The 22,747-nt window shown below is 36.6% G+C and overlaps 1 protein-coding gene across 1 annotated transcript in view; it reads left to right on the top strand.

Annotated features, from left to right (window-relative positions):
- Window positions 1-22,747, top strand: part of UTRN (utrophin) — a 482,739-nt gene that overhangs the window by 214,003 nt on the left and 245,989 nt on the right. Inside the window, exons 41-47 of the mRNA XM_065888619.1 lie at window positions 2,852-3,002; window positions 4,226-4,401; window positions 8,437-8,572; window positions 10,481-10,630; window positions 13,935-14,010; window positions 19,684-19,898; window positions 21,904-22,021. Coding sequence (XP_065744691.1) covers window positions 2,852-3,002; window positions 4,226-4,401; window positions 8,437-8,572; window positions 10,481-10,630; window positions 13,935-14,010; window positions 19,684-19,898; window positions 21,904-22,021 — 1,022 coding nt within the window. The remainder of the gene's footprint in view (window positions 1-2,851; window positions 3,003-4,225; window positions 4,402-8,436; window positions 8,573-10,480; window positions 10,631-13,934; window positions 14,011-19,683; window positions 19,899-21,903; window positions 22,022-22,747) is intronic.

Genomic DNA, 22,747 nt, shown 5'->3' with positions numbered 1-22,747 from the left:
CCATGAAAATAAACAGGCATCTTTCTTTGAGAAGTCCCTTATGCCTCCTTTGTAATGGTTCATGTCATTAGCTTTCATATTTTTCCTTAATAAGTAATTTTAGAACCATCTTAGACGAACAGTGGAACAGTGGAGAAATAAGCCAGTTATTTCTTCCTTCTCATCTTAGATCCTTGGATCTTTGTGTATCTTCTCTCCTAGGAATGTCTTCCCAGATACTTATCCTCTGCATCTTCTTTGTGCCTCTCACTGCTGTGTGGACAAAGTTCAGACTTCTTATCTTGAGCTTAGAAGCTTTTTAACAGTGTTCTCCAGTTGGCCTAATTTCTAATACCTTATACGTACTTGCTCAAAAACAAGTTTTCTTCACTCATTTCACATAAACTTGATTAAAATTTCCTTTACTTCTTTACCTTCCTAGCTTTCTGATTCTTACTCAGAATTCCATCTTTTACCAGGAATAGTTTTCCTTCTTAATTTAATCAGTCATTCTTTTTCCATCATTTAAAAAGTGTTTAAAACTGAGTTTCATCATAGAAGACTTCACCCATCCACCTACCTATGTATACCTATACCTATCTATCCGTGAACCATTCATTTAATGAATATTTATTGAGTGCCGACTAATGAAGATTGTCTTAATATATTCTCTTAGTGTTTTGTTTGAAGTGCTCTTATTTTCATTATGCCCAATAGAACATTGCTTCCCTGTGGGCACTCAACAAATATTAATGGAATTTTTATTCAGTGATTTTCATGGAAGAAGGAAACATAAAGATTATTTAGGAGTTAGCGATGTCAGGGACCATTTTATTATTTTTTAAAATAATAATATTATCTTTTTATTATATAAACATTTTAGTAGAACCATTAAAATTTCAGAGATCTCTTCTAAACTTCTCCTGGTACCACTACTCTAAACAAAGAGGCAGAGGGAAATTCTTTAGGATCCCAATCCAACAGAGCTTTTCTTTTTTACACTTATATGTTCCAAATATGACAAGCACTGGAGTTTGGCTTTATCTCATTTCTAAAGGAGTTATGTTTGAATAGAAGTCTTGATAGTCTTTGTTTCATTGCCTAACCTGAGCTTTGCAGGCACTCCCGTCCTGTGCTGTGTTCAGGTCAATGGGACACACTGGATTAGTCCCTGCACAGAGTATGTTAGTCTGCTAGGGCAACCATAATAAGATACCACAGACAAGGTGGCTTAAACAACAGACGTTTATTTTCTGTCAGTTCTGGAGGCTGGTACTAGAAGAGTTAGTTTTCGGTAAGGCTTCTCTTACTGGCTTGCAGATGGCCACCTTCTCACAGTATCCTTACCTTACATGGCCTTTCCTCTGTGCTCTTGCAAAGAGAGAGAGAGACAGAGAGGCAGAAAGAGGCAGACATAGAGAGAGATATCTCTTGTGTCTCTCCCTCTTATTAGGACAGCAGTCCTATGGGATTAATGACCCACCTGAACTCATTTAACCTTACCTTCCCTAAACACCCTGTCTCCAATATAGTCATGTTGGGGGTTAGGGCTTCAACATATGAATTAGGGGGGATGCAATTGTCCATAACACAGAGATAATAGACTGCAAGGAAATTTTTTTTTAACATCTTTATTGGAATAAAATTGCTTTACAATGGTGTGTTAGTTTGTGCTTTATAACAAAGTGAATCAGCTATACATATACATATATCCCCATATCTCCTCCCTCTTGCATCTCCCTCCCACCCTCCCTATCCCACCCCTCTAGGTGGTCACAAAGCACCAAGCTGATATCCCTGTGCTATGCGGCTGCTTCCCACTAGCTAGCTATTTTACATTTGGTAGTGTATATATGTCAGTGCCACTCTCTCACTTCGTCCCAGCTTACCCTTCCCCCTCCCCGTATCCTCAAGTCCATTCTCTACGTCTGCGTCTTTATTCCTGTCCTGTCCCTAGGTTCTTCAGAACCTTTTTTTTTTTTAGATTCCATGTATATGTGTTAGCATATGGTATTTTTCTCTTTCTGACTTACTTCACTCTGTGTGACAGACTCTAGGTCCATCCACCTCACTACAAATAACTCAATTTTTTATGGCTGAATAATATTCCATTGTATATATGTGCCACATCTTCTTTATCCATTCATCTGTCAATGGACACTTAGGTTGCTTCCATGTCCTGGCTATTGTAAATAGAGCTGCAATGAACATAGTGGTACATGACTCTTTTTGAATTATGGTTTTCTCCAGGTATATGCCCAGTAGTGGGATTGCTGGGTCGTATGGTAGTTCTATTTTTAGTTTTTTAAGGACCCTCCATACTGTTCTCCATAGTGGCTGTATCAATTTACATTCCCACCAACAGTATACTGCAAGGAAATTTTGAAGTGTTTTGGCCTTTTGGGTTTTGTTCTAGCTGGGAACTAAGTGTTCTGGAAGTAAAACACACTATTTTTTTTCCTAAGAGAATAGAGTAATTAATCATATTTTACACTTCATGGTGTTTGAAATGTTAAGTGTTTAAAGTTGGGTGGGTTAGCATGCCTGCAGCTAATCTATCTTGATTTTCCAAGCCAGAGAAGGCTGTCTTTTCAGTTAAAACGCTGCCTAGTGTATGTGTATGTGTGCACGAATATGGGGGGTGGGGTGGTGTATGCAGATTGCTTTGCTCTTGGTATGATGCATGTTTCTCTAAGAGGAATCATTAACTGTAATCCACTACGGAAACTGGTCTTAAAGAGCAGTGAGCTGTGAATTCACTCATTTTGAGGCTTTCAGTTTAAATGAGGTTTGAATTTTCATTTTAGAAAATTGCTTCTAGACGGTCCTGGAAAGTTGGGAAACCTATTTTATTTTGTTTGTTGTCCTCTAGTTATTTCGATAGGGCTGTGGAAGAATGGAGACAGTTCCATTGTGACCTCAATGACCTCACACAGTGGATAACGGAAGCTGAAGAGTTGCTGGCTGATACTTTTGCTCCAGATGGTGGCCTGGACTTAGAGAAAGCCAGGATACATCAGCAGGTGAGTGCTTTCTGTCAGAGGATGAGGATCTGCTAAAAAAGGTGGCATATTTATTTAGTATGTGCCATTTAAGACAGATTTTGAAAGTAGGGGCTCACTATATTAATTTTTCGGGAGTATATAGACAACCCATAATTTTTGTTCCAGTTCTAGTTTCCAGTTTTAAAGGTTTAAGAGAAAATGGTTATTTCAATTTTTAATTAGGATTTTAAAGAAATTTAAATAAAAAATACTCTTTAGTGGAATATGTGAAAAACAATTTTATTTTAAAAATTTTATGTTTAGAATAACACTTGTAAAATTTTGTACTCAAGACTGCATCAAGGCCAGAACGATATCTGCATACCTCACCTCTGTTTTCTATACTTAAACACTTAGGCATCTTATGTTTCTTTGTATCATTGATCATTGTGATAAAAGTATATTATTCTTGAGCTATATCAGGACAGCTGCTCATGTAAGTCTAATTCAGTCTTGGGAAAATATAACACAATAGCTAAATCAGTTCTGCTGATAATAATGGGTCGTTAAAAATAATGGTTGAAAGCAAGCAACATTTCAATTTACCATTGTTGAAAATATTTTCTCTTTTATAAAATTTTTAAAATATATTTTATGTAGAAGGCTTCTGAGGAGTTAGAAAATGCTTTTATTTTTCTCATAAATATGTTAATGCATTTTTTCTTATTTTTAGAGTTACAGAGAAGTGCTTAAATTTGACTTTAAAATATCCTTTCTTAATCCGTTGCTTAAAAATTTACAGACCAGTGAAGCAATGTCTCAGTAAAATGCACATTGAGGGTTACTTATATATGGTAGGACGTAATGGTATATAGGGGTAAAGGGTTTAAAATTTTTTTAAGAGACACTTTCCAGCACGTGTATAGGAGATAGGCAATTCACTTCAATCAAACATGATTGACGCTTATGCGTCAATGTAAACAGCAGGGATTTATGTTATTAGGCTGTCCTCTTCCACTCTATCTTGCCTGATGACGTTCATGAGAGTGGGTTAGATTTCAAAATAGATTTCATTTAATGTGTTCAATGAAATGTAATTGAAGTGTTAAAAATGCCTTTTTCATATACGTAAAATATCCTTCCAGGGCTTTGTTTCTCTAACACTTAAATTGACACCACACCGATGGTTCCTGGGTGGATTCATTACCTCAGAACAGTTTAGTTTAGAAGTGGAGTTAATCTTGAGTTGTTCTCTGTCACAGGAGCTTGAGGAGGGCATCGGCAGCCACCAGCCCAGTTTTGCAGCACTAAACAGAACTGGGGATGGGATTGTACAGAAACTCTCCCCAACAGATGGAAGCTTCTTGAAGGACAAGCTGGCAGGTTTAAACCAACGCTGGGGTGCGATTGCTGCAGAAGTGAAGGATCGGCGGCCAAGGTGATTTAGCCGTGATAATTCGAGGGCATGGGGGGAAGGTATTTGGGCAGAGCCTTTTGAGACACGACCCAATGAGTTCCAGGTTCTTTTATTGTCTGATGTTAATGCAATAGGAGTTTTATTGACGTTTAAGACCTCCAATGTCCATGTTCTGTATTTTTAGGACATTGTCTCTTTCTGTGTCTTTAGGCTGTCTGTAGTCTTACTTTTCTACTCAGATATCATGCATGTCAAAAAAACCCTTTATTTCTCTTTTTCCTGTTTATTATGACATGGCGACTATGTGGCAGAAACTTGAAGTAGGTGGAGGAACACTCTTGACTCCCAGTCTGAAGATCTGGATTCAGGGTCAGGCCTCTCCCTCACTCGTTTCCTGACTAGGCCTCCGGGTCTTCATGAGTAATCCCTCTCACTCGGTAGTTCTTGTTGTGTAAGGGTGTCCTACACCTTATATGTCAGTGCTGAGCACATAGTACAGTTCCTCATATATGTGTCATAATAAATATAATGTATCATTGTGCGTTTTTATGTCAGATTATGTTACAATGCCCCAGATTTTATTAGAGTGTCTTCTGATTACAAACACGTTTGATTACCAGTGAATATAATACTCAACATTACACATATTATTTTATATATTACTGTACAGTTATTTGAAGTTATGTTTTGAGACAATTTTTAATGGATGATTCCTACTTAATACATTTCATCTCATTAATGGCCTTTTTTGGGGGGAGCGGGTTAATGATAGTTTCGGGTTAAAAAGTCCCAGGTAATTTTTTTCCTGCTAATTTTAACTCTGTTAAAAAAGGTGGCATATTTATTTAGTGTGCGCCATTTAAGACAGATTTTGAAAGTAAGGGCTCACTATATTAATTTTTCGGGACTATATAGACAACCCGTAATTTTTGTTCCAGTTCTAGTCTCCAGTTTTAAAGGTTTAAGAGAAAATGGTGGTAATTTAGTGATAAGCTATTGTTATGTTAAAGGCTAATCTAATACTTTATCAAGTATATAGTATGACATAAAACATTGAACTTTGAATATTTGGCTTATGGCTGCTTTTTATAAAATAACATCATCTGTTATTTTGTGTGTTTTGGTAGGAGTCAAATCATAGTTTGTGTGTCTTGGTTGAGAGGTTGCCATGTGGAAGAGACAGGGTTTGGCCTCATTTAATCGTCACAACTACTCTCTGAGGGGACTGTTTAGACCCATTGTACAGCTTTGGAAACTGAGGCTCAGAGAGGAGAGGTTAAGTAACTTGTCTAGGGTCTCACAGAAAATTAGTGACAGTGCTAACTTATGCTCTTAAATACTACGCCTGTAAAACTTGGGAAGACCTCAGAGTTCACTGGCCAAGTTTCCTCCCCTGTGAATGAAAACTAGGATATCTTCTTAGAGGAGTGTCATGAAGACTAAAGGAGACGGTGTTTGTAAAAAGTATTATTCTCTGACTATTCGTAGTAAACACGAACGACTAAGGAACTCAGAGAGACTAAGATAAAGAAAATGTTTAAAGGAAAAAATGATCTGATGTGATTAAATGACACATTATTAAGAAGATAGAGTGTTGTCACAGACACAGGGGTGATGGATTGTGGAATTGAGGCATCGCAGGGGAGGGATCCTGAAGCTGGTTTTGAAGCATTTACAGCAAATTTCCATAAATTCCCCTTACGGATGGTCTTGTAGGGAAAAGGCACAGAACAGACAAGGTGGGAGGCATTAAATAGTCTGGCCAGGTAAGCAATCTGTGAAGGTTGGATGGTGAGGAGGCTTCAGGGGACCAGGGGCAGGATTGGAAGCTGAGGTCCCATACGATTTATGTGCCATGGTAGTGAGTCGGCAGGGAGAGTCCTTCTAGCTTGAAAATGATCTATCTCTCAGGTCTTAAGGAAAAAGATGTACCTGCTGGCATAGCATTAACAATAACTGCAGGAATTCCCCTAATCAATTTCAAATGGCTCTCTGTGGAATGTGGTAATTATTGCTCCTGGGACTAACAAGGTGAAGCTAATACATGTTTTACTCAATTTTTGGAAGAGAAAAGAATAATGAATCTCTTCTCCAGCATCTTGTATTTTAACTAAAACAATATTTGTTTTCATAAATTCATGTTTAACTTTACTTCAGGTTGTAATTTATCTCAAATTGGGGCCACCTTGCAATTTTATGGGCTTATTATGTGTACTGTTATCAGTCATTGAGAAACATCACACAGCTCAATTTATTTTTGTTTTGAGTGCCAGTCATTAAATATTTACACAGTTCAGCAACTTATGGTGTTATTCCTTAATGAGCAATTGTTACCTACTGTTTGAACGTGAATTTATAACTTGTTTTTACTTAGTGATAACATTTAAAATGTAGATTATATTTAGCTAGTTTGCAGATGAAAATTTTGTGTGACTCAAATACGTCTTATTGAAATTACTTGGTAATGTTAGTTTTCTTCATAGATATATTTTCAAAATACTAAATTAGTCATGATTATGAAACATTGGAAATTTAAATTACAACTTTTTTTTTTTGAAACACAAGGTCTATAGTAGTATTTGAGTTGTTTCCAAAGTTGTTATTTAAAGACTCTTCCATATAGAGGGTAAATTACCTGTTTTGGTACTGGTAGTCTAAACAATTTGTACTATTGCTTTATTTATTTATTTTTTTTAATCTTGAAGCAGTGTTCTCTCCTGATGGATACTTAAAAATGAAAACTTGTGATTTTGTAGTGATTGTCATTAATTTTTTTTTAATTGAAGAATAGTTTATTTATAATGTTGTATTGTGTGAGTCTCAGGTGTGCCACAAAGTGATTCAGTTTATATATATATATATTCTTTTTTATCGATAGATTCTTTTCCCTTATAGGTTATTACAAAATATTGAGCATAGTTCCCTGTGCTATACAATAGGTCCTTCTTGGTTATTTATTTTGTATATAGTATTGTGTATATGTTAATCCCAAACTCCTAATTTATTCCTCCCCCCTTTCCCTTATCAGTTTTTTAAACATTAAAATAGTTTATTTGTGATTAAAAAGAAAAAGTCATAGCCATAAAAAATGTAAATTCTTATTAGGGATGACATAATGTAATTCATTTAAAATATTGCTTTCTATTTTTAAACCAGCAGCTAATAGCAGCAGCTATAAAAATGATACCACCACCAAGCTCTAAATAGCTTTCAAACTCTTTCTTAAAAATACATAATCTTGTTTGTCTTATGAGTTCTAGTCATATTCTCATCTTTTGACAGATGGTTTATATAATTATAAATGTTATTCTTATAACATTAAAAAGATGTAATTGAGGCAGTTTTTTTTTATATTCATATGACTATTTGTTTCCTTATAGCCTTTAAAACTTTGACTTTGTTTTTTCTAGATTTTTTTTTAGAACTTAGTGCTTTATTCAAATATAATACTTATTTTAATGAGCTAATCAAATTTCTGTTTTTTCTTGTCTTTCTTGTAAAAGAAAAGAAAATTTGTAAAAATTTCCCATTCTCAGTATCTTGCCTTGTTCTTTCTTTCCTATGAATAAAGTAGAGTAATAGTTGCAGCCTAACGTGAATAATATGTCATATAATGATACTTTTCTATATCCATGGAGTACTCATAAAGAATTATGTATTTTTCCTTAATTATTTTAGATAAAGACATTTTTCATGTTTTCTTTTTAAAACCTCCATTATGTTGTACAGTGGTATCTAGCTTAAAATAAGTCCTTTGTATTAAATTTCTATATAGGTTTTCACTATGAGAGAAGACAACATTATTTAGTTTTAATGTTTTTTAATTTAATGAAGGAAGAAATCTTATTCTTATGTTTGCAAATAATCTTTGGTATTGCGGAACATATGTATTACTATTAACACTCATTTACGAATACATATTAAAATAATTAATACATATTACAATAATTATTTTGTGTGTATGACATATTTAGTCAGAATATCTAATGCAAATATATAATGTTCTAGTTAACTGGATATTTTTTCTCAGTATTTTTCAATAATATAATCTTTTAGGTTAAAAGGAGAAAGTAAGCAGGTGATGGATTATAGAAAAAGACTAGATGAGATTATCTGTTGGTTAACAAAGGCCGAGAATGCTGTGCAAAAAAGATCAACCACTGAGCTGGAAGAAAACCTGCAAGAATTAACGGTAAGTGGTTTATTTGTCTCTATATTTGCCAGTGCTTTTTGATGCATGAATATTTTCACTGCAAATAAGATACTGCATGACTGAAGAAGAAAAGGGGAAGAAACTTTGTCCTTTGTGGTAAATGTGGTGAACTTTAAAGAGGAATATCTTTTTTTTTTTAATTTTAATTTTAAAGAGCAGCTGTCATTTTATTCTTGCAGTGGTAAGGCTTCACACACAAAAAAGTAATAAGTCATGTGGTCTCAGTATTGGACCAAAGGTTTTTGGAATATTTTAAACAGATGTCATCATTTTAGAATATAATAATGCTGGGAAGTATAGGTTTTTGCTTTGGGACTTAGAAGATAATTACTGATTACTGTCTATAAAACTGAGTCCTACAAGAAGACTCAAAGTGAGTTGAGAGTAACTCACTGCAGCTTACTATGGACTTAGCGTCACGGTTGTATTAATCAAATTTTCTTTGTTGATCTGCAACCAACAAGAATTGTATATAGTTGTATAGGTATACAACATATAAAAATACATAAAAGTATATAGATATGTTCATATACCCAAATATCCATACATTTTTTTTTTTTTTTTTTTTTTTGCGGTACGCGGGCCTCTCACCGCTGTGGCCTCTCCCGTTGTGGAGCACAGGCTCCGGCCACGCAGGCTCAGCAGCCATGGCTCACGGGCCCAGCCGCTCCACAGCATGTGGGATCTTCCCAGACCGGGGCACGAACCCGTGTCCCCTGCATCGGCAGGCGGACTCTCAACCACTGTGCCACCAGGGAAGCCCTCCATACATTTTTATATCCACAAATTTTATATTTTTGTGCTAAGAATTAAAGTACTTGTAGTAGAACAATAAGCATAATGTGCTCACATTTTTACTAAACAAAAAAAATTGTGTGTGAGTGTGGATACACACATCTGTGTGCAACAAAGTATACCTAAAAGGATACCCACTAATCTGATAAGAGATTTTTTCTAAAGGAGTATGACTGAGGTATTGTGGGAAAGAAACTTTTAATACTGATGAAAAATACATGGCAAACAATTATTAAGTTTTCTTTTCAAAATGTGACAAATATCTAACAAACTTGCTCCTGTCTTATCTAAAAATTTCAGTAGTTTTCTTGGAATATGCCTTTTGTAAACAATTTGGGGGCAGTCACAGGGGGTGGGACAGTATATTAGGGTAGGTAGAGATAAGGTAGAGATGCATGCATAAAATGCTCCTGTTGTTTCTGGGGTTTTTGGCCTTTCATTAGAATAGATATAATTTTATTAGCAAAGAACAGAATGTTAAATTGTCGATGTAAATATGATATAATATGACCCTGTTAAGAGACAGGGGGTCAGGGGTAGTAGTTCATGTACACACAATGCACACTGAAGGTGGGAGGTCATTCCCAAATTAGTTACAGTTTGTTAAGATAAGTTCAGGCTTCTTAGAAGTTTATTTCCATTTAAGAAATTAAAGGTCCACATTTATAGGAGTACAATAAGTTGCTGACATACGAAGGAGTTCCGTTCCGAGAGCTCATTTGTAAGTCCAATTTGTTTGTAAGTCCAACAAAGTTAGCCTAGGTACCCAACTAACACAATTAGCTATATAATATTGTACTGAAATAGGTTTATAATACTTTTCACACGGATAATATGTACATAAAAAACAAACACAAAAAATAAAGAAAACACTTTTAATCTTTACAGTCCAGTACCTTGAAAAGTACAGTAGTCCAGTACAACAGCTGGCACACAGGGGCTGGCACGCATGTTCGCATCTTTGAAAGTTCGCAACTTGAAGGTTCATGTGTAGGGAACTTGCTGTATTTCCCAAAGAGATTCCTAATACAGTTCTTGATCTTTTCCTGGTATGACAACCTTTTAACCATACCCCTCTTCTGACTCCTTCAGGACTTAATCCAGGAGATGGATGATCAAGCTGAAAAACTCAAATGGCTGAATAGAACTGAATTAGAACTGCTTTCAGATAAAAGTCTGAGTTTACATGAAAGAGAAAAAATTTCAGAAAGCTTGAGAACTGTAAATTCGACATGGAATAAGGTGTGTGTTAAGAATTACTGCGACACCTTCCTCATGTTTACTGATTTTGTTGTTAAAGAAGTGGAACCAGGCAACTGTTTTACCTTTAAGTATACCCAAATATGGGCACATTTTATTAATGCTTACTAATATTGATAATTATATTTTTTTCATCTGTCATGGATGGAAGCATATGTTCTCAAAGAATACTTATTTTACATGGAATTTTTTTGGCCTAGGAGATTTATACATTATATACTATATTAAATAATGAGTATATATTAGAATTAGGCAATAGAGTGCTAATAATTATACTCTGAAAATGAAAGCATTAAAATAACTTTGTGCTGTTGCATGTGACTTTTCACATACGTAGATTTATTTTTAATGGTTTTATTCATTCAACACGTATTTACTAGGTTCCACGTGGGATGTAATGGTATGTGGCTACAAATATGACTAAGATAAAGTCCTTTCTCTCATACTGTTACTTTTTTTGCAGTTGAAACAGAGGTAGATAAAGTAATAGATTTCTGTATATTTTGGCTTGGGTACATACCATAACAGAGTGTGAGGTCTGTCTGGGGCATTGAATGGATATGTTTCTGCCCTGGTTTGGATAGGTCCCATATCAGTCATTTTCCTACCTCTCTATCCTTTTAAAATGATAGCACTCATTCTATATCTAATGATTTAGGTGCTTTATTGATCTAGCCTCTCTGCTTGAGAATTACCGTCTTGATGAGTTACTGTTACTGATGACTCACACATCTGTATCTCTGGCCTGGACTCTCTCATTATCTAGACTTCATCACAGCTGCCTGTTCGGCATCTTCACTTCAGTGTCTAATAGGTATCTCAGACTAACATACAAAGTCAAACTCCTGATCTCCACCTCCCTCCTGTGCCTTAGTATACTTCTCCCACCTCAGTTACTGGTAATTACATCCTTATTGTGTTTTATGCCAAAAACCCTGGACTCAGTCTTATGACATGTGAATTATATCTCAATTAAAAACAAACAAACACGTAAACCTTGGAGTCACTATCATCAGCTTCTCCTTCAAAATACCTGTCTCTTTGATGGATGGTTTGAATGGATGGCTAGATGACTAGATACATGATAAGGCAAATACAGCAAAATTTTAACAATTGTACATATTGAGTGGCACATGGGTGTTCCTTGGGCAATTCTTTCGGCTTTTCTTAGGTTTGCGAAACTTCATAAATTTGACCATTTCTCACTACCCCGTGGCCACTAAGTTGTTTCAAGCCACCGTCATCTCTTGTTGTATGATTCCTACAATGGCCACTTCACTACTCTTCCTGTTTCCTCCTTTTCCCTTTGTCAGTCTCTTCTCAAGAAAGCAGCCAAAGTATTTGTTAAAACATAACTCAGGGGCTTCCCTGGTGGCACAGTGGTTGGGAGTCCGCCTGCTGATGCAGGGGACGCAGGTTCGTGCCCTGGTCCGGGAAGATCCCATGTGCCGTGGAGCGGCTGGGCCTGTGAGCCATGGCTGCTGGGCCTGCGCGTCTGGAACCTGTGCTCCGCAACGGGAGAGGCCACAATAGTGAGAGGCCCGCATACTACAGGAAAAAAAAACCCCAAAACCCCCCCATAACTCAGTTTAAGTAACTCCCCTGAACAAAGCCTGCTAATGGTATCCATCACATTCAGAGTAAAGGCCAAAGTCCTCACTGTGACTTATTAGGTTCATCATGTTCTGGCTTCCTGTTATCTCTCTGACTTCATCTGCTACTCTCTCTCCCTGTGCTGCTTTCCAGACTTGTTGGCCCTGTGTCAAACATGCCAGACTCAGCGTGTGCATATTCAATCAGAGCACATGTATTTATTTAACACAGAGGATGTCAATGGGTATTGTGTAGAATAGGGTATGGTGGTCACTTTGGGAGCACGATGTTAGACAGAGCCAAACCTTCCTTTATCACAGGACTTCACATAGATTTTACACTAATTATGTGAATTACGAATGTCTAAGACGAAGCAATGCTTACTCTGTAGAGAATTTCAACAAATACATTTTAAGAAATACTAATCTGAGGTATTTCATTCATTCATGCTTTTATTCATTCACTTATTAGGTTTCTATCAGACTCTCATTTTATGCCAGGCACCATTTTAAGAGCTAGGAATACAGTAAAGCATGAAAATGCTTCTAACCCAAAGAGCTTATTGTGGGTGAGACAAGTAGATAAACAATTATAACAAAGAGGTATCCGTGGGGACATAAAGGTAGGGCACCTACCTGGCTTTGGGTGATAACCCTGGAAAATTTTGTGGAGATTATATCCAAGCTAAGATGATAAAAGATGAATGAGTATTGGTCAGATGGAGAATGGAGGAAAAGGCATTGCAGGGAAAAGAAGAAGTAAGTGAAAGGGTCTAGAGGGGACAGAGAGTGAATCTGGGTCCTGGAAGTAGCTCAATATGAATTGGAAGGACAAGAGATGCTTGCAGAGACCTGGGGGCCTCACCATGCATCACAAGGAATTCAAGTTCTGTCTTGAAGCTATTTCACCACCTTGAAAGCAGTGGGAAACTGTTGATGGGTTTTAAACAAGTTACATTTTGAAAGATCACTATAGCTGCACCACAGAGATGGATGGAGCGAACCCAAGGATGGATATGCTTAGGACATCAGGACATCATGTAACTCCTCTGAGCAAAGCCCACCATCCTGATCAGGGTAACTGATCTGGAAAAATAGTTAGAGTCATTAGACAACTTTGTGAAGAGAGTGTCAAGGAGGCAGGTGATGAATCCATACTTGGACACGTCTGAATGTACAGTTGACAGGGAAAGCTGGACTGAAGATACGTTTTGAGAAGTCTTCAGCCTCTTAAAACTCCGCGTGATAAGTGAAACCATTAGAAACCAGGACCCAGGGAGAGAGGCCAGTATCGAGGGTTAGAAGACCAAAAATCCTACCCTGTAGAATGTTGGTATTTGGTGGATGGGCAGAGGAAAATGAGCTGGGGAAGGACACTTAGATCAGTCAGAGAGGTGGGAGTAAAATCAAGATTGTAGAATACTAACAAAATTCAAGGGAGAGGGAGTGGCAGCATTAAATGTTGCAAAGGGTCAAGGCAGTTAAGGACTGGATGACATTCTTGATGCTGGTGGAGCTGGGGGTCAAGCAAGACTGCAGTGGATAGTGGCTAGTGAAAGTGGACACAGAAGCTTAGGCACTGAGGGGGTGGAAAGCGGCGGCATTATCATTTAGAAGAATGCTTCCTCTTCAGAATATATAATCGTCTTTATTTATATACTATCCTTCTCTTTCTGTTTGGCCTGATGCTCTAGATATGCAGAGAAGTGCCTAGTGCGCTGAAGGAACACATCCAGGAACCCTGTTCTGTTGCTCAGACAAGAATTGCTGGTAAGATACAGTTTATTTCTTTACAAAATTTTTTGTACATAACAAAATTTTATGATTACAAGCATTGTATGTGAATTAGAAAAACTTATTTAAAACACAATGCAGTTGTGATTTCTTATTCTGCTTTCAATCATTTGAAAAGAACATCTTCTCTAAACACAAGACATATTTCACTGCCCAGTGTGTGCAAGGCATTCCCTCTCATGGGAGGTGAGACTTTTAGCCTTTCCTGGGACCAGAGTAGAACCAGATGCTGCTGGAGGCAAGGGAAGAGGCAAGGTGAGGACACTGGAAAATAGTTTTCTGGGGACATTTTGAAGTGAACAATTCTCCTAACTCACTGTCCTGATTCTGTTCTTATCTTACCACTCCTCGATAATCTGTTCTTCTGATAGCAGCTAAGTGATGCTTTAGAAACAGGTTTGATGTCACTCCTTTGATTTCAATCTTTTAATCACTTCCATCATACATAGGTGAGTTCTCCAATCTTATCATGGTCCAGAAGACCATGTATGATCTGTCTGCTACCTGTCTCTGTAATCCCATTTCTTATCACTTTTTCCTTTGTTCATTCTGCCTCAAACACACTGGTCTTCTTGCTGTTTCTAACATGCCAAGAACATTTCCATTTATGGTCTTTGTGCTTGCTGTTTCTTCTTTCTTTCTTACCCAAATGTCCTTCCCTCAGATATTGCATGTTTCACACACTCACTTCGTTCGTTCTCTTCTCAAATATTCCCTTTTTAGATGGGCCTTTCCTGACCTGACCACCCTATGTCAGATACATCCCGTCTCTCTCCAAGATACATCCTGTTTCTCTCCAACTTCTTGCATTGGTTTTACTTCGTGGCGTATATCCATTCACCCCCACCAGAATGCAAACTCTGCGAGGTCAAGGCCTTTGTCTTACACATTCCCATACCTGTAGCATCTAGTCAAGTGCCTTGCACATTATAAGTTCTTAATAGATATTTGATGAAACAGTGAATGAATATTTAGATTGTTTTCAATTTTTTAGAAGCACAAAAAGTGACAGTGAGGATCGGGCAGAATGATGCATGAGCTATTCTCTAGGGTATGTGGTGGTGAATCACTGGGGTGATCGTGGTGAATACGGGCAACTTTACTTTGCTAGCTGCTGCCTAGACTAGTTGTTCCAGGTTACCCTTCCACCAGCTGAATGTGAGGCTTCTCATTGTTCTACGTTGTTTACAGCGCTCCAACATTTTATTCCCAGGACCGCTGTATGCTTTTTAAAATTATTGATTACCCCCAAAGACCTTTTGTTTGTGTGAGTTATGTCTATCAATATTTACCTAATTAGAAAGTAAAACCGAGAAATTTCAAAAGTTGTTTGTTAAGTTGTTAAAATAACAATAATAAAAAACATGCTGTTAATAAAATATATTTCATAAGATATTAACATAAGAAAGTATATTTCCCAAAACAAAAAAAATTAGAAAAGTGATAAGACATTACATTTTTGAAAATCTTTAAATTTCTGCCATAAGAGAAGACACCTGGATTCTTGTATCTGCTTCTTCATTCGCTCTATTGTGATATCATACGTCATGTAGCCTTGAGTAAAACGCCACTCTACATTTGAGAAGGAATGAGCAGGAAGAGGCAGATAACTTATTATGATGACGATCGTAATTGTGGCATGCACACCCCTTGGAAGGGTCTCTAGGGATCCAGAGCTCCCCAGACATCACATTTGGAACCTGTGACCTGTGGAGATAGGACACTTCATTTTAATTTGCGTTTCCTCAATTACCTGTGTGCTTGAGCCTTTTAAAAATATGTTTATTGTCTTTCTTATTTCCTCTTCTGTGGATTGTTGGTTGATTTTTTTTTTTTTGAAGAAACTGCTTTTTTTTAATTTATTTTATTTTTGGCTGTGTTGGGTCTTCTATTTTTTTGTGGTATGCGGGCCTCTCACTGTTGTGGCCTCTCCCGTTGCGGAGCACAGGCTCCGGATGCGCAGGCTCAGCAGCCGTAGCTCACGGGCCCAGCCGCTCTGCGGCATGTGAGATCTTCCTGGACCGGGGCACGAACCCGTGTCCCCTGCATCGGCAGGCGGACTCAGCCACTGCGCCACCCGGGAAGCCCGGTTGATGTTTTTTTTGAGTTTGAAAAAACTACTTTTGTTACTAATTCCTTGTCTGGAATGTGCATTGCAAATACCTTCTCCCTTAAACTGTGGCTTTTAAAATTTTTATTTGTGGTACTATTTTCAGAATTCTTAAACATTAATGATCTATTAATAGCTTTCCTTTTTGTGATTTATTTTAGAAATCCTCTATTATTCTGAAGATGTAAAGATATTCTTCTATATTTTACAATTTTAGTTTTCATATGCAGGTCCTTAATTCCACTGAAAATTAATTTTCCTAAGGTGCCTGTGAGGTCAAAATCTGTCCCATCATCTTCCCGCTGCAGCCATGGGTCACCACTTTTCCCAGCATCATATATTGACCAGTAAATTCCTCCTCATTGATCTATAATGTAGTCTCTGCCAAGGTCAGGCTTCTCTGCCACCTATGCACTGTGGCTGTTCTCTTCTAGTGGTCTGTTTGAATGTCTGGATCTGTAACACACGAGGTTAATCATTCATTATTAGCTGAGTAATACAACTAAATATCTGGTAAGGCATGACCCTCTATCAAAAATAAAATGTTTTGACTGTTCTTGGCCCTTTTCTTTCCTATGTTAATTTTAAAATCAAAATTTGAATGTATAATTTCGTTAAGTTACACACAAACCTGTTGGGATTTTTTTTTATATTGTGCTGAATTTACAGATTGACTACATTTTTAAGAAAATTATTTAAGCCTCATTTAATATACCTTATGCTAAAGTGGGTCTAGATAGATCTAATAATTAATTCAACCACGTCTTGTATAAAAACTAAAGAAAAACAATTACCAGTCTCCCACTGTTCAAAATAAGACAAAAACATACAAGCAAAAAATATAGAGGAAATATATATCAAACCTTTGGAGAAGACAAGAGTAAGTTCAGTCCCCCAAGCCAGATATATGGATTTGCTCAACTGAACTTTGTTAACATCTATATGATAGAAAGAAAACAAATTAAATCCTAAAATAGAAAGATTGTTTTCAGCAATGTGACGGGGTTTATCTTTCTTGCATAAGGAGTTCATCCAAATTGATAAGGAAGCAGATAAAGAACACATACAGTTATAAATTATACCATATTTGATTACCAAACATGAAGAATATTTATCCTCACTGGTAACCAAAAGGACGTGAAATGAAGCAATGGTGAAAGATGTGTGTTTGTCCGCAGAGATAGAATTTTGTGTGGATGCAGGATGTTCATAAGTTCCACACACTGCTGGAAGTCTAAATTTCCAACTTTTAAGGAAAACGATTTGGCAATCAGTAGTAGATACATTAAATTTTTACATATTTTTTAACCTAGTAATTCTGTTTTGGGAAATTTCTACTAAGGTGGCAATCAGAACTGTAAAGGATACACAAAAAGATACTTCTTGCAAGTTCTTTTTTTTTCTGGTTTTTGTTGTTTTTTTTTTTTGCAAGTTTTTTTTTTAATTCAAATATTTATGGAGCACCTACTATGTGCCAGGTGTAGTTCTAGGTGTCAGGGATTCATCAGTAAATACACGTAATAAATAAGTGAAATACATGCTATATTGGAAGAAAAATAGAGAAGTGTAAGAGAGACTGTACCACTGAGGTTGGCCGTGGAGCACATGAGGAAATCAGGTGTGCTGAGAGGATATTGAAATTTTAAAAAGAATATCAAGAGACCTCATTTAGACGATGATAAGTAGGCAAAGCCTAAGAGCAAAAACACTTTTGTTCAATTTCCTTAATATTATTCTTTATGTTCTCTGATGCAGTGTTGTGATAAGAATTTAAATATCCTTGACAGATGGCTATAGCTGCACCTGTGTTAAGTTCTATGCTTCTTTACACCCAGTTTTTTTCCAGTTTTATTGAGAAATAATTGACATACATCACTGTATAAGTTTAAGGCATACAGCATGATGGTTTGATTTACATGTACTGTGAAGTGATTACCATAAATGGATCATCTTCTCATATAGATAAAGTTAAAAAAAGAAAAAAGGAAAAAAATTCTCCTTCTGATGAGAACTCATAGGATTTACTCTCAACAACTGTCCTATATATCATACAGCAGTGTTAACTATAGACTTCATGTTGTACATTACATCCTTGGTACTTGTTTATCTTGTAACTGGAAGTTCGTACCTTTTGACCACCTTTCTCCAATTTCCTCTCCCCCCACCCTTCACCTCTGGTAACCACAGGTCTGATTGATCTCTTTTCCTATGAATTTTTTTTCTTTTTAGATACCATATATGAGATCGTATGTATTTGTCTTTCTCTGTCTGACTTACTTTACTTAGCATAATGCCTTCAAGATCCATCCATGGTGTCTAAAATGATAGGATTTTCTCATTTCTTATGTCTGAATTATATGTATACATTTCAATACTAACCCCTTATCAGATATACGGTTTACACATATTTTTTTTCCCATTCTGTGTAGGTTGTCTTTTCACTTTGTTGTGTTGATGGCTTCTTTTGCTGTGTAGCAGCTTTTTAGTTTGATGCAGTCCCACTTGTTCAGTTTTGATTTTGTTGCGTATTCAAAGAGTCAACACCATGACCCAGGTCAAGGAGCTTTATTTCTGTTTTCCTCTAGGAGTTTCATGGTTTCAGGTATTACATTTAAGTCTTTAATCCATTTTGAGTTAGTTTTTTGCGAGTGGTGTAAGACATGGGTCCAAATTTACTGTTTCATGTGTGAATGTTCAATTATCTTAGCACCATTTACTGAAAAGACTATCTTTTCTCCATTGTATATTCTTGTCAAATATTAGTTGACCATATATGAAAGCTCTTTTTTAAAGTAAAAAAGTTCAGGAGTAGTCTAAGAATCCAGCTGTAGGAAGAGGTAACTAAAAGTTAGAGACTGTATACATAGATTATTACATAGGTATTCACAGTGATGTTTATTAAAAGGGACAAATGCTCATGTTGTAAAGGGAAGTGAAAAAGAACAGAAAATTACAAATAAGATGGCTTTACAATTAAAGCAAAAACATCTTGACAAAATAAAATAACGCTCCTAATTTTCTCATGGTTGATGTAGTTTTTATTTTCTCTTGATATCAACATTAGTTACTTTTGAGTTATTGCTGCCCTAGAATATGGTGAGACTGTGTGTTTAATTGCCATTATGGCAACCAAAAACATACAGATAATTCAGGAAATGCCATTGCCATTTCAGTATTAAAAAATAAAAAGTGGGCTTCCCTGGTGGCGCAGTGGTTGAGAGTCCGCCTGCCGATGCAGGGGACACGGGTTTGTGCCCCGGTCCGGGAGGATCCCGCGTGCCGCGGAGCGGCTGGGCCCGTGAGCCATGGCCGCTGGGCCTGCGTGTCCGGAGCCTGTGCTCCACAACGGGAGAGGCCGCAGCGGTGAGAGGCCCACATACCGCAAAAAAAATAAAAAATAAAAAAACAAAATAAAAACCTGTTTCAATTGTTTTCCTTAAGCTAAATTTTACATAGATACACATACATGTCACCATTACATCACCACAGTCAGATTATCCTGCTGTGTTATTGATACTTTGCTACGTTTTTTATTTCAGCTCATCCCAGTGTCCAAAAGGTGGTGCTAGCATCATCTGCATCAGATATTCCTGTTCAGTCTCCTCGTACTTCAGAAATTTCAGTTCCTGCTGATCTGGATAAAACGATAACAGAACTGGCCGACTGGCTGGTGTTGATTGACCAGATGCTGAAGTCCAACATTGTCACTGTCGGGGATGTAGAAGAGATCAATAAGACAATCTCCCGAATGAAAGTAGGTACCTAGTGTAAAGGCTTGTCATGGAAACACCAAGATCTGTTTGGATCACTTTTGTTTATCTTAAACTCTGGGAGAATGAGCTTTAAAAAATTCTTGACCTGTCAAACAGCCATCCTGGGCTAGCTCTGATGAGTAAAGCTTTTCTTGCATTTGTGCTGTTTTCGTAAGAACAGGTTTAACAATGTGAGCTGTAGAGTCACTGTATTTTTATGATCTAAAACTGGTATCATAAATCCAGCCACATCACTGTAAATGTAAACTGGTGTTACATTTAATGCCTAGTGTCATGGAGAATAATTTGTCGAAGCGCCTTTTCAACTTATATTTCATAATGAGCTTATTTGTTTAATTGCTGACATCATTAAGTGAGAATCTCCTGACTATAGTTTTATTTCTATACATATGCCATCTACTATCAATTTGTGAAGTTCTGTTTTCCACATTCAGTGTGTTTTTGGTACTGGGCTGTGTGCTGTCTAGGGATATTGAAATGGGAATGAACCATGAAATAATAACAGCTCTTGCTAAACACTTATTAAGTGCTTAATGTATGCTAGGTATTTTTCTGAGTATTTTACATGTGTTATTTCATTCACTTTAATAATCTTGTGAGGTAGGTATCAGTTTTATTCCCATATTAAAAACATGTGTGGCCAGGCACAGTCTAATAAAAGCTGCGGGACAGGTACACGCCACCTGTAAGGGGGAGCCAGAACGAGGAAAGGGATTACATCCACAGTGAACGAAGGCAGACTACATGGGATTTTGACATTCAGAGACAAAATAAATGGCATTCCTGGTATAGGGACCAGGGTGAATAAAGACATGAGGTGCGGAGCATGAAGGATATTGGGTCAAGAATTGTGCAGGAAAGAGGTGTATTAGGGAGTAAGAGAGCAAAGGCAGCTCAAGTTCACATTGTGAAGGAGCTTGTAGACCACGCAAAGCTCTTTGGACGTTTAGTCTGTAAGCAGTTGCCAAGCATCTTGTTTTTCCCTTTTCTTTTTTAAATTGTGGCTGGAGACTGATGATAACAATGCTCTGCTTGAGTAAGAAGACTGGGAATTGTGCAAGAGATGCTTAAAGCAAGGAGAAAAGCCTTTGCTGAGGGGCTGAGATGATGCTATTGCAATTAGCAGAAATCAGGAACAGAAGAAATGGAATGTGGATGAGGGTTTGATTGATTTAGTTTCAAATATGTTGTGTTGAGAGGCCCTTTTGCCGCTTAGAAGGAAATGATCAGCATTCATTGAACTGTCTCTTTGCGATTCAGGATTAGAAGTTGTGAATAAGCCATTTAGAGATAATATTTGACACTGTAGGAATAATTGAAATCTGAAAAATTAGTGAATTCACAGAGGAAGAGCTGGGAGAGAATCTTTGGAAATTGTGTTTTCTAATCTTTAAGGCTATTAGTTCTATACCTAAAACACCATTTTTCTGATATTGCTAACTTTTCTCCCATATTTATTAGTACTAAGAGACACAAACTTTCTAGAGCAGCAGTTTTTCATGTCTAAGATTATTTAATTTGCAGTTATTCCAATTAGGATTTTTCTAATACTTTACCTCCATCCCTGTAGTTGCCATTAATTTATATTCATATCTGATGTAGGACAGATATGCAAAGCATCAGCTGCAGAAATCACTACTGATGTTTTGAAAGCACTTTTTAGTTTTCAAAGAGATTTTCTTCGTTTAGTTTCCTCAGAGTTGATATAGCTGAACTGCAAGCATTTTATTATTTCTTTTTGTGAAAATAAAAACACAGAGAGGTAAAGTGCCTTGCCTGGTGATCCAGGTGATAAGTGGGAGAGCTGAGACTTGAACCTAGGACCTCTGACTTCAATTCCTGCACTTTCTCCACTACATCACTGATGCATCACTATCTCTTATAGGAGGAAAACAACAAGTTTGATGTCAACACACCAATTTTGCTTTGTTACTATTTTATCATATGGCTTATTAATCTATTTTAACAATCATTTTGTCTTAACAGATCACAAAGGCTGACTTAGAACAGCGCCATCCTCAGCTTGATTATGTTTTTACATTGGCACAGAATTTGAAAAATAAAGCTTCCAGTTCAGATGTGAGAACAGCAATCACAGAAAAATGTAGGTTTTTAAAAAAGTTATATATCATCATTCACTTTCCCTGAAAATGGTAACACATACACACACACACACATACATTTTTGAAGATTATTCAACCAGAAATTAATATTATTTGATAATTTGTTATTTGATGCTCTATTAATAAAATAGCTTTCCCTTGTTTTTTATTTTTTGTGAACATTGTCATAATTCCCTTATGAATTCCTTAAAGTATTAATATCATTACTTTTAAGTAATTACTGATACATTGAAGCTTTTTTCTTTTAAGTTAGAGTTTCTTTTAAAGGAACCAAAAAATACAAAAGTTAGAGAAACCCATAGGAATGCAAATCCATTCTTCTGTTATATTCACTGAAACCAAATCTTATTGTGTCTCTTAATTCATCTTCTCAAAAGTCATTCCAAAAATATTTATTGAGCAGTTACTATACACCTGTGTGCCTGGCACGAAGTTGGGAATACTTTAGTTAAATACAGAGTAAAACAAAACAAAAAGTAAATACAAAGCAGCAACAACAAAGGTCCCTGTTTCAAATTTGCTTTCTTGCTTAAAAGCATGCGTTAAATCTGTATGACATACCAAACAAAGTCAAAATTCTCAAGAATGTCACATAGGGGCAATCACTGTCTGCTTTCATCACTCCCTTTCTCTCTTTAGCTCTCAGCACTGTCTGTAACTGTTCTGTATTGTATATATTCTTTAAAATGCCCTGGCATTTCTTAACC

This window comes from Phocoena phocoena, chromosome 12, assembly GCF_963924675.1.
Source record: "Phocoena phocoena chromosome 12, mPhoPho1.1, whole genome shotgun sequence".
Lineage (NCBI taxonomy): Eukaryota > Metazoa > Chordata > Mammalia > Artiodactyla > Phocoenidae > Phocoena > Phocoena phocoena.
This window is presented reverse-complemented; position numbering and strand designations above follow the sequence as displayed.